This window comes from Agelaius tricolor, unplaced genomic scaffold (genome assembly GCF_023055355.1).
Source record: "Agelaius tricolor isolate 1412-34295 unplaced genomic scaffold, bAgeTri1.0.p SCAF_21, whole genome shotgun sequence".
Taxonomy (NCBI): Eukaryota; Metazoa; Chordata; class Aves; order Passeriformes; family Icteridae; genus Agelaius; species Agelaius tricolor.
Genome location: NW_027269281.1, coordinates 7,719,863 through 7,734,982, shown reverse-complemented (window position 1 = coordinate 7,734,982; position 15,120 = coordinate 7,719,863). Strand labels below are relative to the sequence as shown.

Here is a 15,120-nt window from a genome sequence, read left to right as displayed (position 1 = left end):
ACAGACCATCATACAATGGGATGATGTAATTTTATCAGTCACGCAGTGAGATTCAATGGCCAATTAACAGAAGATATTTCCCCAGAGAGAGGATTGGTTGTGGAAGAGATAAAGAAAGCTGCTCCACCTGGTTTTAACAGGCGGCCCAATTAACAGAAGATAACTGCCCCACCTCTAACAGAAGGCAATAGAATACACACCCCCAGCCATATCTTCCATTTCTATCCTAAGACAATCCACAGTGTTTACATAATGTGCAGGTCCTACACTATCCAATACAAGCTCATTAACCACCCCACTCCTTCCCATTCTTTGATATAATACACAGATATCATTCCCTTAGTCTGCAGGTCAGGACACTGCTGCTTTTAAGGCTTCTCTCCTCCATTGGTTCATGTAGTCAAGGACTTCTTTTTTCCTTGTCTCATGCTCTGCCAATAAGGATATTTGCAAAAGAAACTGGGAGGGGGTATAGCTGGGACAGGTAACTCAAACTGACCAAAGGGATATTCCAAACCTTAGAACGTCATGCTCAGTATATAAACCGCAGGGAGTTACCCAGAAGGGCAGCCAATCTGGGTTCAGGAAGGAAGGAAGGGGGGGGGTGTCTGGCATCGGTCAGCAGGTGTTGAGTAATTGCATTTTGCATCACTTGTTTTTTCCCTTTTTATTATCATTATCATCATTTGCCATTGTCGCTGTATTTTACTTTATTTTCAATAATTAAACTGTTCTTTTCTCAAGGTTGCAAGTTTTACTTTGATTCTTTTCCCCATTCCACTGGGGCGGAATGGGAGGGGGAGGTTGAGCGAGTGGCTGCATGGTGTTTAATTTCCAGCTGGGCTTAAACCATGACACTGTTATAGTAATTCCAGTAACATACAATTCAAATAATGTCTGGCAACAATTTAAAGGTATATCCATTACAATCTCCACCCCTGGTCCTTTTGGGCCAGGTTATAGCGTTTAACATTGCAATGAACTCCCCTTGTTTCCAGCCTGGCTGCAACCAGGGGTTTCCTGCTAGAGTCCACCATTATTAGTGCCCATCATAGTCCTCTATGGCTGCAGGGAGACAGCTTCCTCACCATGGTCTGCACCACAGACTGCAAGGAATCCTTGTTTCCCCTGCTCCAGCATGGGGTCCCTCCCATGGGAGACAGTCCTCCACAAACTTCTCCAATATGGGTCCTTCCCATGGGCTGCAGTTCTTCACAAACTGCTCCAGTGTGGGTCCCTCACGGGCTCACAAATCCTGCCAGCAAGCCTGCTCCAGTGCTGGCTTCTCATGGGATCACAGTCTCCTTTGGGTATCCACATGCTCCTCTGTGAGGCTCCTCCACAGGCTGCAGGTGGATCTCTGCTCCTGTGTGGACTCATCCATAGGTCACAGTCCCTTCAACTCTAGTTCACACTGGAGTTCCAGCCTGTTCATTACAGCAGCAGTGCCCTGGCAATCTGCCAGCCCAGGCATATCACCATTGCTGTTATCTAAACACTCCCAGGCACAATACAATGAGGTGATGAGTAGCACAGCACTACAGCAAGCAGACAAAGCAAAAACCAGCCACTAGTGAGCACTAGACTCTAAAACAGTCAGGCAAGCAAGCCCATGGCAAGCGCAGGACCCTGCCAATTAATAAACAGCACTAACAGCTATAAATTTGTCCTAGCACATTCCAATCAAATCTGTTATCTTGAACCCTTTGATCCCCATGTTGAGTGCCAAAAAGGACTGTTGTGGTTTAACTCCAACCAGTAACCAAGCCCCACACAGCCATTTGCTCATTCCCCTGCCAGTGGGATTGTGGAGAGAATTGGAAGGGTAAAAGCTAGAAAACTTGTGAGTTGAGATAGACAGTTTACTAGGGAAAGCAAAAGCTGTGTGCACAAGCCAAGCAACACAAGGAATTAATTCACTACTTCCCATGTGTTCAGCTATTTTACAGCTGTGAAATGACACATAACAGTTACTTGGGAATATAAATGCCATCACTCCAAATGTCTCCCCCTTTTCTCCTTCTTCCCCTGTCTTTATATACTGAGTATGATGTCATAGGGTATGGAATATCCCTTTTGTCGGTTGTGGTTAGATGTCCTAGCTGTGTCTCCTCACAACTTCTTGTGCATCCCCATCCTCCTCACTGGCAGGGTGGTACAAGAAGCAGAAAAGGCCTTGACACTGTGCAAACCCTGCTCAACAGTAATAATAAAAAGCCCCTCTATGTTATCAACAGTCTTTCCAGCACACAACCTTATACTAGGTACTGTGAAGAAAGCTAACAGCCCCAGCCAAAACCAGCACATCAGTAAGCTTGTTATTTTTTTTCCTCAAAGAACCTAAGATCTGAACACCAGTACTCATGAAGCCTAGTGAAAGCTGTATGGTGAAATCCTCTAGCTGGCTCTAAAATAATCTGACTATTTCTGTCCAATATAAATGATGTTTCAGTGGTTCTGTGGCCTTACTGACATACTACAGGGTTTTGTGACACCATGTGCTCTGAAACAAGTGACACTGCTGCTCTCCTGCTCTCTCATCTCTTTTCAGACTTAGGTGAATGCATTATTGATTGTGAATTACAGTATTCTGACAACTAGTGTATTTTTCAGCACAGGAGAACAGCTGTTTATTGATTACTAGAACAAATTTAATACAGTAAACTTTGGCAGAAACAGCAGCATGCTGAGCAACTGCTCACTGTTACAGATCACAGGTTTGAGAGGTGACTATCCTCTTATGTAGCTCAGAAGTGAAAACTTGAAGTATGACACATCTCTAGTGGTTAATATGAAAGATCACTTACAACTAGATGACCACATTTTCACTCTTGACTATTCAAATCTCTGTGCTGGATTAGAACTTATTAAAGACTAGGAGCAAAGGTGTATTCTCAAGAATGCTGTAAGGAAAGATACAAACTGATAAACAAACAAAAAATAGTTTTATTAGGAGAAGTAATCAAGATCTTATTTTGAAACTGTTTCTATTTTGGAAGTAGCAAACCAAGAAATAGGTATGCCAACAGAACTAGACTTCAGAATGTACTTGTTTCATATTTCCACAATATGGTCCCAGTGGCTGGAAAAGGACAGCTGAGTTGCAAGAAATTGAATCACAGAATCATTTAGGTCGGAAAAGACCTTTACGATCATTGAGTCCAACCTTTGACCGATCACCACCTTGTCAACTAGACCAGAGCACTGAGTGCCATGTCCAGTTCTTCCTTGGACATCGTTTTTAAATGTAACAAAATTTTGAAACTGTAATTGAAGTAAATGTAACAAAAGTCCTCAGAATGTGAAAATGATAGAAGGAAGTCACAGTCATCTCTGTTACTGGGAGTAGAAGGGGCATGTTTCCCTTCAAAAGTACACAAGAATAAGCCTGTCCTTTTTAGAAAGCCTCAGAACAATTATATGTCCCAGTGTATTTCCCAGTGGCTTTTATATAGAATTTTTTTTTTCTCACAAGGCTAGAAATTGTAACTTTGGGTTTGGAGTTTCCACTGGAGTTTATGCTTTACCAGTGAATTTGATCTAGGGTTCTTTGGATAGAAATAAACTTGTGATTTCTCTGAGACTGCATTGATTCTGTTCTGAGTGGTCCTTTCTCCTCAGTGTGTTTATGGTGGGGTTTTTTTTTGTCTTGGTTGTTTGGTTTTGTTTGGGTTTTTTTTTTTTTTGAAGCTCACTAGTTTGCTTTTTTGCAGCATTGGCAGAGGGAAGAAATGATTAGCGAAGTCAGCAGATTGGAATTAAACAAAGCTGATCAGAGACCTGATTAGTATGATGCATTTAAAGAAATCTGGTTGCTGGAGAATGGGGCATTCCTGGTAGACCATTCAGAATATATATTGCTGTAGTAGCATGATGCATGTAGTCACACCAGCTGCAGACAGGGCTCCTGGCCTATAAAGTCCCTAAAAGTAGGCACAGTGTACAAGTACATACTGAAAGCAATGTATGTTTGCTTCTTGAAAGGCACTGAAATACAAGTTTGAGATGTAAGGGGGCATGACTGATGAATGACCAGTCCTAGCTTTGTCCCCCAAAATTCCTTTAGCTGTTTCCCTCCTCCACTGGAAATTGCTGACCTCAAACACAAGTTGTTAAGCTCAAATACATTGAGAAAGAGGAGTTGGTCCTGGAGTCTTGAATGTCTAGTTTAAGAAGCAGTCTTGGTTTTCCTGGCTGCAGCATTTATAACAAAGCATCATCCTTCAGTTTGATAACCAGCTGATTTCAGGGCTACTCTAGAACCCCACTTCAGTGTATCCCATATTCTAGTGCTTTTTGCTTTGGCAAAAGTATCTGGAGGAAGGGTGTGTGTGAAGAGCTTTGAACGCCTCTACCACCATGAGGACAGTTTCTTGCACAAACCAGTCCATCAGACCAAACATGATTTCTCGGGCTTTGTGTCCTAGAAGATAAATTATTACCCTGGAGATGAAAATGGGTAGAAATGCAGAACAAGGCTTTCCCTTCCCCCCCCCCCCCCCCCTTTTTATTCTCTCCTTCCCTCCCCCAATAGATAGAATTTGCAAAAATCCTAACATATAGTCTCAAAATTGTTTTTCTATGAATAGGGGTTTTTTTGTTGTGGTGGATTTTTGGTTTGTTTGGGGTTTTTGTTTGTTTGTTTGCTTTTTTCAGTTTGGGCCCAAAGAAGGCTTTTCTGAAAGATGTAGACAAACTTTCAAGCAATCTATGTTGGCTTAAAAAGATATTAAGGAAAGGCAATAAACATAAGCCCTTGGTCCAAAGTAATTTCTTGCAGTCTTTTAAAATTTGATTTAAAATGCAGGAAGACTTTGAAATGGATTAATTGAAAAGGGCAGAGTTCTGATTTTGCACTGCTGTTATCTTGAGTAAAGTAATATAAAGTGGAGGGCTGATTCTGCCCTCTGGCAGCCTGGTTCTGCAGAAATGGAGGAGGTGTACAGCAAGGAACATTATCCGGCCTTGTTGGTGTACTGAGAATGGGACCAAGTTTTGGGCACTGGTAGAAAAATTGCATGCTCTTTTTAGCCAGTGTGCCATTTTGCTCGTATATGGTGGTGGTGTGGATAAGTGATTTAGGTCACTTAAAGAATCACCATCAAAAGTATTAGCAAAAGTGGTTTTAATATGAATTTATAAAAGTGCGATTTAACAAAGTTTGATGGCAAGGTTCACTCTATTACTTACTACATGGGTGAAATATACAAAAGAAAATCAAATTAGAATTTATTTAGAATCATTTACACAGAGACCAAAGATGCAAAAGGGTAAGAGAGACCCTCCTGTTGAGTCACAAGGTTCATAGTGGACCCCCTTGGTTTCTCAACTCCTGACAGAGCTTAGGTGCAGCTAGGTCCAATTTTAGTATCAGGCTTGGACAATGGTTTATGTCTAATGGAATTAGCTACATGGATTTCATTAGTATTAATTCAGCATGCTAACAGTCACTTGCCAAGGATCTGTTGTGAAATAAAGGGTAACTCCACCTCAGGGAAAGAATATCAAAAACTGAGAGACATCCCAGCTCAAGGGGAAAGTCACTGGTGTGCAGTCCAGTTGCAATTTAGAGAGAACTCAAATTGGACTCATCCAAAGATCTGTTGTTGATAAAAAGTGTCTTTGCCTCCAGGAGCAACCTTGAGAGGCATCCCAGCTCAAGAGGAGACAATTGCCCTGCAGCCACACTGCCTAGCAGGGAGAGCTCAAAGGTGGCTCACTTAGACTGTCATATATATGGGATAAAGTGTTTGGCTCGTTGTCAAATTGCATATGATGGGAAAAGTATGCATGAGACTTCTTAAACCCACAACTTTCTTTGGTCCTTGATAAATGCATCTTGGAAAAATCACACACAATTCATGTGTTAATTGCAAAATCATGTTCCAAGCTCATATGCATTGATGCTCTCTGCTCCTGTGTGTTTCATAGAACTGCAGCTCAGACCTTTACTTCCTTTGGAGCCTGTATCAAACTACTGCAGGTTTAGTTAAGGGGGTTGAGTGCATCCGTCACAGGTGTATGAAATGAAGTGCTTTGAGAGTAGAAAAGAGGTATGTGTTTCTCTTACTCCTCATGGTGAAAAAAAATTAAGGAAAGTCTCTAGGCAATGATTTTAAAATTATCACTATCATTCAGCCAGCGTGTTACACTGAGCTTTGTGAACACATAGAAGTCACAGTGACAGAATAAAAAAGCTTACAATTATTATGAGAGGGGACACATCCTTCTTGACATATAATCTGTTTTTATAGAGTGCTGAAAGAAGAAATTATCCTTATGATGTCTATTCTATAACTTCACATAACTGTGTAATGTCTGCATCTCACATGTGGAAACCTGATCAGACCACAAGTCTCCCTAGTATAGTAGACTTATTCCCAGATCTCTCCCATAAAACCCTTCCTCCCCAGCTGTAGCAAATTCTGTTCACTGGTGCATAATGTTCATAGTCATCTTATTTGTGTGTTGTCCAACAGGTGCACCCAGACTACAAGGAAACAAAAATACTTATGGTAAGTTCCCAAATACCTGTGTGCTTGCATTGGATCATGTTTCTGAAAATCTCCAGAAGTAGTGTGCCTTTGAGTACAGAAAATCATAGGTGATGAGTAAACTGGGGGTAAAGGAAGCAATCTGCATGCTTCTGCTGAGGTACAGGGTTGACTATATCATATGGTTGGGCACTGAAAGGTTTTCATCCACTGGTGGGAAAGGATATATTGGAAAGAATCTGAGTTGCTGGTTGCTGTTTTGAGGGTTAAAAAAGTATGGTGGGAATCAGACTGTGCACTGCTTGGTTTCATCCAAACAGTGAGTAACTTCCCAAGGGCAGTCTAGAAAGCCTCTTGGATTAATTATATGGGGTATCCTGGTTCTGCACTAGCCAGAAACAGGATGAGGGGATGCAGATGACCATCACCTCAGCCTCTGGATTTTCCCCTTTAGGTAACACACCAAAATTTCCCAGTGTCTAAAGTGCCCAATAATATCAGCTGCACAAAGCTGTCAGGTGACCCTGCTCCTGAACTACAGCAGGCCCTCTCTGCTAGTGAGAGGCAGTGCATAGAGACAGTTGTCAACATGGGATATGCGCCTGAGGACGTCCTGAAAGCCATGAAGAAGAAGGGGCAGAACATAGACCAGGTAAGAGCTTGTGCAGTGGGGAAGAAACCCTTGATTGGATGCTGATTCTGCTGAGAAACAAACCTAGGTTTGCAAAATGTATAGGGGGAATATATTTATTCTAACAAGGGGTTGCAGCCTGTAACTGTCGTGGTGTTAGCCACTAGAGAAGTTGTCAGCTAGTAATAAAGGCTCCCAAAACCAAATAAAAGAGTGTCCACACTTGTTTCTGATGAGAAACGGAGTCAACCATACCTGTGGGTGCTGGGTAAGAGCTGCACTGAGCTTGGGATGGGCCCTTAGCTCCATGTCAAGCTGGTAGAGGTACTGGGCCTTCCCAGAAGCCACAAAACCATCCAAAGGAAGCTTAGCATGGCTCTATGCCATGCTTAGTGCCATATGACAAAAAAACAGCCAACTTCCCTTGTTCTGAGCATGGGTTGCAATGCTGATGTCTATACTTGTAGAGAGGGATTTTGCCCCTGCAGGCTTACATCCCTGAAAGCCTCTTGCAAGGCACGACTGACCAACTTTCTTTAAGTGTGCTGTGTTGCTTCCTGCCTCATTGTGTTGCCTCAAACACTTGCTAAAACCAGGTCATTGAACATTAAGTGCGACAGGGTGAGGTGTGGCTCTGTGTCTTGGATCTGCTTCAAGCATTTTAAAGCAGGAAGAGTGGGGCCAAACTTTCTGTGTGGGAAACCTTTGGTGAACTGTGTGCAGAGCATTGCCTGGCAGGACTGTGCCTGTTGCCTGGGGAGGAGGAGCGTCCCAGTGACTCCTTGCGGAGCTGATCTGCTCGCCCACTACCTACATATCAAGAGTGATTTAAGCTGTGTGCTGGAGTGAACTGTAGTATGAAATGAAAAAACTGTCCCTTGGGATGGTGGTTTTAAATCCTGCTGTATTTTCAAGCTGTGTTATTTTGTGGACCTAGCATTACCTATCAGACATTTCCCCCACCTCTCAAAATTGAGGACAGATAAGAAATTTGGCAGTGGTTTCTGTGCATGTGAGCTGGGATTTGCAGCTCACTCACTAGTATGCTGAATTGATCTTTAAAGGCTGAATGCTTTCAGATTGCATTAGCTCTTGTGACTGACTGAGAGAAAGCTAAAAGCTGAGACATCTTGACTGTTGAATCTACAGTTTCATCTTAAAAACTTGTAGTATAAAAAGCACAGTTAAACTTCTAAAAATTGGCTTGTGAGACTGTTTTGACTAGAGCAGATGATGTTCAGAGCTGGTGGGAGAACACAGGAGGACAAAAGAGCTCATCTGCTTTCTCTGAACAATTTCTTGCATAAAGACTGTCTCAGATCTACTAGGAAGATTTTTATCTGAGTTCCTGGTAAAGCCTGGGGTAAAGTCATGCTGAGCACCTCTGCATGTACAAAGACGGTATTCAGCCATGTGTTGCAGATGCTGCTCTGCAAGCTTAGTTTCTTCTCTTCATTCCCCACAGGTTTTGGATTACCTGTTTGTACATGGACAGCTTTGTGAGAAGGGCTTTGATCCACTTCTTGTTGAAGCAGCTTTGGAAATGTACCAGTGTTCAGAGGAGAAGGTGAGGACACAATGTGTACAGGAATAGAGACAACGTGCAGTTCCTCTGGCTGATGTAATTCTGGCTTTTGCAGTAATTCCACCTTGCTTCCAAAACTGACTGCTGAAGGGCATTCCTGTTGTGATAAAGTGACTATCTGTTAAAGCATTAGAATTATACCATGTTCCTTTATCATTCTCACTTGTGTGTATTTTTATGGAGACAGGATTTTTTCAAGACCCTGCTTATTCTGGTTGCAATGTTTTGAACCCAGAGTTCTCTTGTGGGCGAGGTGCTTGGTACAGAAACAGTCAATTTCAGAAGCAGCAAATTATCTTTTAAAACCTGCCAGCCTCCCCTGGCTGTGAAATTTTTTAATTGTTTGGCTGTTTTACAAACACCAAAAGTACAGAGACAGGAGCAAGTAGCCAGCTCAGAAGACAGCAGGATCTTTTAAAGTTTGGCTGTCTGTTGTGTGCCCAGTTATTTTATGAAATCTTTAGATATGCAACCCAACCCCCCAGACATAGAATGGTTTGAGTTGGAAGGGACCATAAAGATCATCTAGTTCAAACCACTCCCCCTTCCCCCATAGACAGAGACATCTGAAAGGTGCTCAAAGCCCTAACTTTTCTTGGCAACCCGTTCCAGTGTCTGACCACCTTCACAGTAAAACATTTCTTCCTAATATCTAACACAAACCTACCCTCTTTCAGCTGAAAGCCATGCCCCCTTGTCCTATCACTCCATGCCCTTGTAAATAATAATTTTCCAGCTGTCTTGTAGCCCCTTTAGGTATTTGAAGGCTGCTACAAAGTCTTCCCAGAGCCTTGTCTTTTCAATGCTGAGCAATCCCAACTCTCTCAGCCTGTCTTCATAGGAGAGATGCTCCACCCCTCTGATTATTTTCATGGCCTCCTCTGGACTCGTTCCAACAGGTCCACATCTTTCTTGTGCTTGGGACCCTAGATCTGAATGCAGTACTCTGGATGGAGTCTCACCAGAGCAGAGGGGGAGAATCACCTCCCTTGACCTGCTGCTCATGCTGCTTTTGATGCAACCCAGGATACACTTGGCTTTCTGGGGTGCAAGTGCGCACAGCTGGGTTATGTCTAGCCTCTCATATACTAGCACCCCCAAGTCCTTCTCAGCAGAGCGGCTCTCAATATATTTATCCCCCAGCCTGGATTGATCCCAGTGTTTGCCCTGACCCAGGTTCAGGACCTTACACTTGGACTTGTTGAACTTCATGAAGTTTGTACAGGCCCACCTGTCAAGGTCACTCTGGATGGCATCCCTTCCCTCTAGTGTGTCAACTGCACCACACAGCTTGGTCTCATCTACTGAGGGTGCGCTCAATCCCTATCCATGCCACCAACAAAGATGTTAAACATCACCGGTCCCAATACCAACCCCTGAAGAACACCACTCATCACTGGTCTCCACTTGGACATTGAGCCCTTGACTGCAACTTTTTGAGTGCGACTGTCCAGCCAATTCCTTATGCACCGTGTGGTGCACCCTTTAAATCCATGTCTCTCCAGTTTAGAGACAAGGATGTCATGTGGGACAGTGTCAAATGCTTTGCACAAGTCCAGGTAGATGATGTCAGCTGCTACTGATGTCATATATATGCCTTCTTGCTTTTCTTGGACTTTGTGATGTGCTTGCAAACAAAGGAACAACAGTGTGAAGACGGGAGCAGTGATGTAGTTCAGTAAATGAATTTGCTACTGGCTTAACCCCAAAACTGGAAATGGCTGATCTCCTGATCGTCCATCTCAACCAATTTGATTTTGGTTTGATTTTGTCATCATTTGGCATCCCTTCCCCCAAAGTGGAACAGAGGTCCTGTAAATCACAGAGGATTCATAAAAGTCTGATCAGTCATTCACTTCTTGTTACTTTATTTTTTTTTTAAATTCAGGGAGGATTTGTGGTTTATGTTGGTAGTATTGTAAACAGTGTGTCCAATAGGATTTGTGCTAATCCCACAAGTTTGTCCTAGATCTGAAGAGCCATTTGATATCAAGGACTACTGTGCTGTTCTCAAAGTCAACGTAACTTTAAAAAAATTCAGATGCAACAGTAGTTAGTAGATGTGGGGGAGCATGGTGACATTAATCTGAGTCTGTTAAGCCAGGCTGATAAATTTCCTACTGGGAGAGACACCCCCGCAGACTGAACTTTGGTGCCCTTTGATGAAGAGGTGTTTGGAAATGCAGGCCTGCAAACCCAGGGAACTGAAGGTGAGGCTCCTTGGGCTACTGCACCCAGAGCTCTGCCAACTGTGGTGTGAGCAGACTTTCTCCAACCATTGGAATGGGCTGTACTTGGGGTGTAGAAATCCACCCTATGGGGTGCCCAGTCACTGAAGACTGGCTGTGTGCTAAACTTCCACTGAGCACTGATCCTCTTTTCTCTTGCAAATAATGGACTGTCTATGTCTTTCAGATGACAGAGCTTCTCCAACTAATGAGTCGATTTAAAGAAATGGGCTTTGAACTAAAAGACATTAATGAGGTCTTATTACTACATAACAATGACCAACAGAAGGCTTTGGAAGATTTGATGGCCCGTGCAGGAGCCAGCTGAAAACATAGTACTGGATTCTCATCATGCAGCAGAGCAAGACCAGGGTGACCTAATCTCAGCAAGGAGTTTGGCTTTTTGCATATAAGGGAGAATGTCTTAGCAAGCCCACCCATGTGCGTCACTCCAGCATTTCTCTTTCCACTGAAAGCCAACTTTCTTTCTTAAATTAAAATTTTAAAGTGTCCTTTCCTAAGTTTCCTTTTTTCCAGCTTGGCCACAGAGAGTTTAGACTGTCCAGTCTCTACTGGAATTGTACATAGGTAGAGATGGGGTGGTTTCTCCCACTCACCTTTGCACAGGAGTTGAACAGAACATTGTTGGTTCTGAAATTAGGATTCTTTGGTTCTTTGAAGCTGCTTTCATGGTGTCTGCTTGTACTGAATTACTTGATTGTGTCATAGTCCAGATTAACTGGTTACATTTGACCTTTAGTGAAATGGAGTTTTATTTTTTGGGGGGAAAATTAGTCGTCAACTTAGTAAAACACTGTTTCGGAAACTGTTGCTATGCATAAAGAGAGAGCTTATTCCTCTTGGGTTTTTTTACCCATGCATACAACCCTTCTGCCAGACATGAGCATTCAATGCTGAGTGATCTGTAAATTCCCTTGAAACGGGTAAGTTGTGAATCCTGCCTGGACCTGCAACTTATGTTGGTTTTTGAACCTGAAGGCAGAGAGCTGGAGCTTAGTATTCTTAAGCCCCCATGTTTGTAGGATATTTAAGGCAATGCTCTGCTAGGAAATCAGTTCTCTTTTTGTTTTAAATAATACTCAGTGTGATGCAGGAGGTTCCTTTCAAGCACTTTCTTTAAAAGAGATATATTCACTGCATTAGTTCCATTTCTCACACTGCTATAGAATTGCATAATAGCATCTAGTACTAGAAATCAGGTTTTTGGTTGGTTTTGATAGTTAAAGTTCTAATTACTTAAAATATCAACAGTCTTGAGGAATTTTTAAAGTAATTCACTAAATATTTTGATTCTGCTGAAGAAAAACTAACAAAATCCTCAATATAACTCCCAGTGTCATGGTTCCCATCTCTCATGCTCTTTGGCTTCAACAAATGAACAACTTGCTGGATCCTGCCTGCTCCTGTAGGCACACATGCACACTGTGTGTTGGGCAGAACAACCAGAGGTCTCCAGGCAGACGGCTGCCATGGTGCAAAAACCACACCTAGGGATCCAAACTAGTGTTACGGCATGGAGCTGGGAGCATTGAGAACTTAGGCAGGGAAAAATGACTTGCCTCATTTCCTCAGTTTAAGTTTTTCAGTAGGAGGTTTTAGCTCATCAGGACCCTGAAGGAGATGACATTTGTCTCTATTATGTTGTCAACTTTATATGACCAAAACATGTAATTTGGGTCCAGTGTTAACTCCTGGAGTTGTCTGTGAGGTTCTCAACTACATTAATTACCTTTCCTTAAAACAAAATGATGCTGAGAAAATATGTACCTGGTAAGTATCTAGGAAGTGTGGAGATGAATGATGAATAGGACCAGGACAGATTGCCTTGCACGTATCCCATAGTATTGAGCTTCACCAGCTTCTATTAGTGGGACTGAAATTAAAACTTATCTAAGAAGGACATTCATCGGCTGGTGGATCAGCAGCTGCTGCCTCTGTAGGTGCAGGTAAAGCAGTTGTCCAGCTTTTCTTCCCAGGTGAGAAATGTGAGAGTTTGAAATGAAGAAATGGGGTTCCTGATTAATCAGAAAAGTTGGAAAACAAAACTTGAACTTCTTTACTGTCACTGCTGAGAGCATTCGGTTGTGTTGCTTGTTTCAATTTTCTCACAATTAATATCCAAACAAATCTGTCTGGTACTAGACAATCTTGAAAGGGCAAGAAGTGTTGCCAGCAAAGAAACAACTATTTAGACCAAACTTCTGAATAAAATAATCTCTTCAGTTGTGTTAATGTGTGTTGTTTTTCTGGTCTCCCCACTACAGTAACCACTCTGCTTATGGAGACTGTCGTAGAGGTGAGAGCAGAGAGGTGAAGATGGAAACTGATACCTGTAAAGCTGGTGGTCTCCTTCCAAAAAGATGCATCCCTCTGTGTCTTCCCTGGTGACACAGCTCTTCCTTTGTCAGTGAGGTTTTTGGATTTACATCTGTATTAGGTTTGCATGGCCAGCTTTTGGTAGAAGAGGGGCTACGAGCATGGCTTCTGTGAGAAGATGCCAGAATCTTACCTCATGTCCCATAGAGCCAATGACAGCTGGTTCCAAGATGTGCCCATTGCTGTCCAAAGCTAAGTCAATTTGGAATGGTGATAACCTGTGATAACATATTTGGAAAGGGGAAAAAACTGGAACAACAGCCAAAAAAGAGTTGAGAATATTTGTGCAAACTGCAGACACCAAGGCCAGTAAAGAAGGTGGGGGAGGAGGTCCACTAGGGACTGGAGCAAAGATCCTGCTTCAGCCTGTGGTGAAGACCATGGTGAAGCAGGTTGTCCCCCTGCAGACACAGTGAAGGAGATATCCACCCTGCAGCCTGTGGAATACCCCATGCCAGAGCAGGTGCCCCAAGGAGGCTGGGACCCTGTGGGAAGCCCATGCTGGAGCTGGCTCCTGGCAGGACCTGTGGCCCCATGGAGAGGACTTCACACTGGATCAGGTTTTCTGGCAGGATTTTGACCCTATGGGGGACCCAGGCTGAAGCAGCCTGTTCCTGAAGGACTACACCCCATGGAAAGGACCCCATGCTGGAGAAGTTTGTGGAGGACTGTCTCCCATGAGTGGGACCCCATGCTGGAGCAGGGGAAGAGTGAGGAGAAAGGAGCAGCAGAGATGATGTGATGAACTCCCATCCTCCCTGAACTGATTGGAGGGGAGGAGGTAGAGAATTTGAGAGTGAAATTGAGCCTGAGAAAAAGGGTGTTTTAAGGGTTGTTTTTTATTTCTCACTAGTCTACTATGATTTGATTGGCAATAAATTAAATAATCTCTTCAAGTCAAGTCTGTTTTGACTGTGACCGTAATTGCTGAGTGATCTCACAGTCCTTATTTATTCCCTTGAGACTTTTGTTGTATTTTCTCCTGCCCTGTTCCATTGAAGAGGGGTAATGATAGAGCAGCTTGGGGGTGATTAACCTGGTGGATTAGGGGAAGAGGCAGTTCTGAAGAAACATGTAACAAATGACACAATGTAATAAGACTTGAATGTTGTTCTGGGCACTATGCATCATTAGTTACTTGGGTACTATTGTTCTCTCCTGCCAAGTTATGAACAAAATTTAGCCTGGATGTGGGGAGGTCCTGCTGATAACTGGTGTGAGGCTGGACTCTGCCCTGCTGCTAGCTCGTGAGATCACAGAATCACAGATGATGACTGCATCCCCAGTGACACTTGAAGCCTTAGGGCTTTTCCTTAGGTTCTTGGACCAGATTGATTTATGTACCTGATTTATGTTCCTAGCACTATTTATGTTTTTCAGTTTGTCTTGGTTTGAAAAGACAGGTGTCTGCTAAGGAAGGCAGGAGACTTCCCTGAAATGGAAAATGTAAACCCCTTCCCTCCGAATTATTATAATTTTGAAATTAAGGGGCTCTCAGGCAAAGATATGGGCGTAGGAATAACAGTTCTTCATTAGGAAAGAAAACTAAAATAAAATAAAATAAAAATGCAGTAATACAAAACAATACTGACAGAGTCAGAATATGACCTGACACCCTGTTGGTCAGGGTGTTGGTAGCAGTCCAATTAAGTGGTGGCTGCAGTCCTCTTGGAGTGACAGATGTGGTTCTGTTGAAGCAGTGATCTTGTAGAAGGGTGTAGTTTTCTTCTGGAGAGCCAGTGGTGGTGTAGATGGGCCTGGTCTTCCTCTGGGAATCCAGTAGGA

General features: G+C 43.0%; 1 protein-coding gene across 1 annotated transcript in view; it reads left to right on the top strand.

Annotated features, from left to right (window-relative positions):
- The window catches only part of LOC139598946 (ubiquitin-associated protein 1-like), a 36,491-nt gene extending 25,041 nt beyond the window's left edge, over positions 1-11,450 (top strand). The window contains exons 4-7 of the mRNA XM_071445874.1: positions 6,480-6,515; positions 6,949-7,146; positions 8,591-8,692; positions 11,126-11,450. Of these exons, the coding sequence (XP_071301975.1) occupies positions 6,480-6,515; positions 6,949-7,146; positions 8,591-8,692; positions 11,126-11,266 (477 nt within the window). The 3' untranslated portion in view covers positions 11,267-11,450. The remainder of the gene's footprint in view (positions 1-6,479; positions 6,516-6,948; positions 7,147-8,590; positions 8,693-11,125) is intronic.
- The last annotated feature ends 3,670 nt before the right edge of the window (positions 11,451-15,120 follow it).